The sequence below is a fragment of the Lactuca virosa genome, chromosome 7 (assembly GCF_052849685.1).
Source record: "Lactuca virosa cultivar CGN04683 chromosome 7, Lactuca_virosa_CGN04683_v6, whole genome shotgun sequence".
NCBI lineage: Eukaryota > Viridiplantae > Streptophyta > Magnoliopsida > Asterales > Asteraceae > Lactuca > Lactuca virosa.
Window position 1 is genome coordinate 83430708 of NC_136432.1, and position 4644 is coordinate 83435351.

Here is a 4644-nt window from a genome sequence, read left to right on the forward strand (position 1 = left end):
TAAAAGTACATTGCTATAAAATGTGTTTAGAAGTCTACCCTTGTGAATACTCTATCAATTCTGTCCGATTTCCACTTCCAAGGTATATATTTCTTTATATACTTGTCAATATCTATCCATTCCGTCCGTTTTTTCTCAAACAAAAAGTCATACAATTTAACTATGTATACAATGTTATTTTTAATAATGAAACAGTAATGACAGTCGATAAGAGTTGGATTCGTGAAAATCGAACGTCCCCAAAATTCTTGGAAGGTCTTAAAAACTTTATGGAGATTGCCAGGAAACATGTTGACTCTGAAGACAAAGTGCGTTGTCCGTGCGTAAAGTGTGTGAATATGTATCGACAGTTGTTGAGTACGGTTTATGCCCACATACATGACCGTGGGTTTCTAAAATCGTATACTGTATGGATTTATCACGGTGAGAAGCGTCCTGTTTCGGATTTAGGCTACAATTCGACTCCAATAAACATTCCAACAACTAATGAGATGTTTGATGTAATTGATGATGTTATGGCGGAACAAAATACAAATGAAGAAAATACAGATGATGAAGGACGAGGCATGGACCTAGAATTTGATGCTTTGTTTGAGGAGCTCAATACCAAGTTATACCCTGATTGTGAGATGTCTTCTTTAAACTTTTTGGCGAAGTTGTTGCATATTAAAGTAATCAATAAATGGACAAATAGTTCATTTGACCAACTTGTAGAGTTGCTAAGAGTTGCTTTCCCGAAGAGCAAGATTCCAACTTCACACTATGAAGCTAAGAAAAAGTTGAGAAAGATAGGGTTAGGATATGAGTCCATCCATGCTTGCAAATATGACTGTGCTTTGTTTTGGAAGGAGAATGATTCCATGCAGAATTGCCCGATTTGTAATGAGAGTAGATGGGTGGACACAACCACAAAGGGGAAGCGAGTACCATAAAAAGTGTTGCGGTACTTTCCTTTGACTCCAAGACTTCGACGGATGTATAGTTCCAGATTCACAGCTAAAGATATGATTTGGCATAATACTGGAAGATCAACGGATGGTATGATGTATCATCCAGTAGATGGGAAGTCATGGCAAGAATTTGATAAGAGATACCTAGAGTTTACCAAAGAACCTAGAAATGTTCGTCTAGGTTTAGCTGCTGATGGCTTTAATCCATTTGGCAACTTTAATAACAATTATAGTATTTGGCCGGTTATATTGACTACCTATAATACACCACCATGGATATGTATGAAAGAGTCTTCTTTCATGCTAACTTTGCTGATTCCTGGCCCTAGATCACCCGCAAAGGACATTGATGTTTACTTGAGGCCTTTGGTAGATGAGTTGAAAATGTTGTGGGCCGAAGGAGTCCAAACGAGAGATGCATCAACCAACACTGTATTCAATATGCGTGCGATGTTGTTATGGACTATCAATGATTTCCCAGCGCGTAGCAGTCTGTCTGGTTGGAGTGGTCAAGGTTATTTAGCATGCCCTACTTGTAACGAAGATACATCTTCCATTTATGTGACCAACAAGATGTCTTATGTTGGTCACAGACGATTCTTGAATATAAACCATAGTTGGAGGGATAGTCTATTGTTTGATGGTCAACCTGAGACAAAACCGCGTCCTAGACGATTCAGTAATGCAACTATATTAAAGCAAGTAAATTGTCTCTCTGATCGAATTCCAGGGAAACATCCTGATTATGGGGGCAAAAAAAGAAAGCGCGACGATGAAAGAAAAAAGAGAGAGTTAAATTGGACGAAACGAAGTATCTTCTTTGAGCTTGAGTATTGGTCTTCCCTCGACCTAAAACACAATTTCGATGTTATGCATGTTTCAAAAAATGTGAATGAGAGTGTGTTGAATACTGCATTGATGAATGATAAAAGCAAAGACAAAAAAGAAGCAAGAATTGACTTGAAAAATATGGGCATTAGACCAGATCAATGGCCAAAGGAGAAAGTCAAGAAGATAAAGAAACACAACAAGGAAGAAAACAAGAAGAAAGAAATACTCCCACATGCTTCTTACTCTTTCAAACCAATTGATCGACAACGTTTCTGTCAATTCATTAAAGGAGTGAGACTACCTGATGGTTTTGGATTGAACTTTAAGAAGAAGGTTAATGATACTGAATCAAATTTGGTTGGGTTGAAGTCTCACGATCATCACGTCCTCATGCAACGATTGCTACCTATAGGGGTTCGAGCATGTCTCCCACCAAATGTTTCAAGAACAATCATTGACCTGTGTACATTCTTTAAAAAAATTTGTGCACGGTCATTGGATGTTAACGACATGAGAAATGCCAGAACAGAAGTTGTGAAGATCTTATGCAATCTTGAGTTAATATATCCTCCAACATTTTTCGACATAATGATTCATCTTATTCTTCATTTACCTGATGAAGCCATTCTTGGAGGGCCTGTACACATGAGATGGATGTATCCTTTTGAAAGATATATGAAAAAACTTAAAAATTATGTCAGAAACAAAGCCAAACCAGAAGGTTCAATAGCAGAGGGTTATGTTGCAGACGAAGCTTTGACATTCTGCTCTATGTATCTTGAGGGTATGCAAACTAAATTCAACCGTGTTGATAGAAATGATGATCCGGGCCTTCCAAAAAGGCAATTTTCTGTGTTCTCATCACAATGTCGAACAATGTCGGCTAAGAAAATCACTGAACTTTGTAAAGAGGCCAAAAAATCATTACATTGGTTTGTGCTAAACAATTGCGATGAGGATGAGATGAGAAGCTACAAATCGTAAGCTTCTGCTCTATTAACTACATTTTCCATAGTGTTAGAATATATTTTAACTATTCGAATTATTTTGTCCCATATTCAGTGAATTCAAATCAGAATTGCCTGAAAGTGATTTCAAAATGGAATTTCCTTCATGGTTCAAAGAAAGGGTAAGTATATTATATATTTATAATGTAAAACTAATTTATTACTTAAACATACAATCTTATATTTCCTTACAGATTTATCGTCTCCAAAAAGATATGCCTTCGGACTGTACTGATTAATTAAAAGCATTGGCATATGGTCCGTTGCGTGCATATTCTTACACTGCGTGCATAGTAAATGGTGTTCGATTTGTCGTGAATAGCCGTGATCTCCGACGCACTACTCAAAATAGTGGTGTTGTTACATTCGGAGAAGACAGTAAACCATTCTATGGTCAATTAGAGGAGATTATAGAGTTGCATTATTTATATGATAAATCAGTTGTACTCTTTCGTGGTAAATGGTTCAATGCGTCATTACGTAATGGACGTTTACAAACTATAAATAATATGGTTCTTATCGATACCAGTCATGAATGGTATGTCGGTAAAACGTGGTATGATGATCAACAATACATCTTAGCCACACAAGCAAAACAAGTATTTTATCTCCAAGATCCTACTAAAAACGATAATCGGAGAGTTGTGGAAGAGGTTCATCATCGGAAACTTTGGAATCATCCAAGTATCGGTGTTGTGAATGAGATAGATGTCGTGAATGACACTCAATCAACTGATTTTACCTTGGTTGTCGACTAAGGCACCTTGCCTATGTATACGACTTTAGGTGAAGTTGGTGAATCAAGTGTGGTTGCTAGGAGGAATGTTGCTCCTACTATAAACGATGACGATTTCATTAACGATGACAATGACAATGGTGATACGTACTCTTCAGATGAAGAAATAAATAATGAAAAATATGACAGTGATGATGATGTTGTACATGTATATTGTTCTAGTGATGAATCTGATTGACGGTATGTCGTAGTTATTATATATCCTGATTGCTTATAATATTTGTTAAATTTTCAAATGTTGCTTATTTATAATTAGCTTTATTATATATTCTGAATGTTTATAATATTTGTTAAACAGATGGCAGAAGTCGCGAGGGGACATGGAGGAGACGGTGGGGATAGACCACCACACGGGGGAGCACGCGGTGTACCATCGGGTTGCCAATCTTGTAAGTTACATGAAATTTTTAAGTATTAGATATATTAAAGTTTTAAATTTCTAAATTTTCAATTCTATATGTAAATGTAGCACAAGCAAAGAATGTGAATGTGAAGAAGCGTGGCAAAGGGAGAAACTTAAATTTGTACGATGAGTATGAAAACAAGAAGTGTAAGCCTTTGGATTTGGATATTGATATCTCCGGGCGGACGTATCGATTTGTGGGGGACAATGGGCAAATGTTTGTGAGACTGATCTCAAATCTGGTGGGATCAAAGGTACCGTTGCATTATCATACTTGGCATCGTGTTCCTATTGATTACAAAAATGATTTATATCCCAAGCTAGAGGTAAGTATACAATATATTTTATATGTATTGAATTTTACACTTATTAAATATTTTTTTACTAATCAAATATGTTTTTCCTTTTGCAGACTTATTTTGATATCAATAGGTACCGGGGCACAGACTTGTGGGAACCCCTTCGAGCGGGTATCCAAGCAGACATGCAAAGAGCTTATCGAGACCGCAAGCATGATATGAAAAACCATTTTGATAGAGTTGGTGGATATCATGGTGTGGAAAGGGCAAGAAGATGTCCACCGACTGATTGGTCCGCCGAAGCTTGGAACAAAATGATTGATTTGTTATTTTGACCGATGAATACAGACGCACGTCG

General features: G+C 36.9%; 1 protein-coding gene across 1 annotated transcript; it reads left to right on the top strand.

The window, feature by feature from the left end:
• The first annotated feature begins 974 nt into the window (after positions 1-974).
• On the top strand, positions 975-3546 carry LOC145126861 (uncharacterized). The gene is made up of 4 exons (XM_079062148.1): positions 975-2761; positions 2844-2910; positions 2983-3016; positions 3083-3546. Exons 1-4 carry the CDS (start codon positions 975-977, stop codon positions 3544-3546), a joined length of 2352 nt encoding a protein of 783 aa, XP_078918274.1.
• Positions 3547-4644: the final 1098 nt, after the last annotated feature.

Coding starts and splice junctions, on each gene's coding strand:
- LOC145126861 (XM_079062148.1), top strand. CDS start 975: ATGTATAGTTCCAGATTCACAGCTAAAGATATGATTTGGCATAATACT. Junction 2,911..2,982: donor CTTCATGGTTCAAAGAAAGG/GTAAGTATATTA, acceptor ATTTCCTTACAG/ATTTATCGTCTCCAAAAAGA. Junction 3,017..3,082: donor AAAAGATATGCCTTCGGACT/GTACTGATTAAT, acceptor CTGCGTGCATAG/TAAATGGTGTTCGATTTGTC.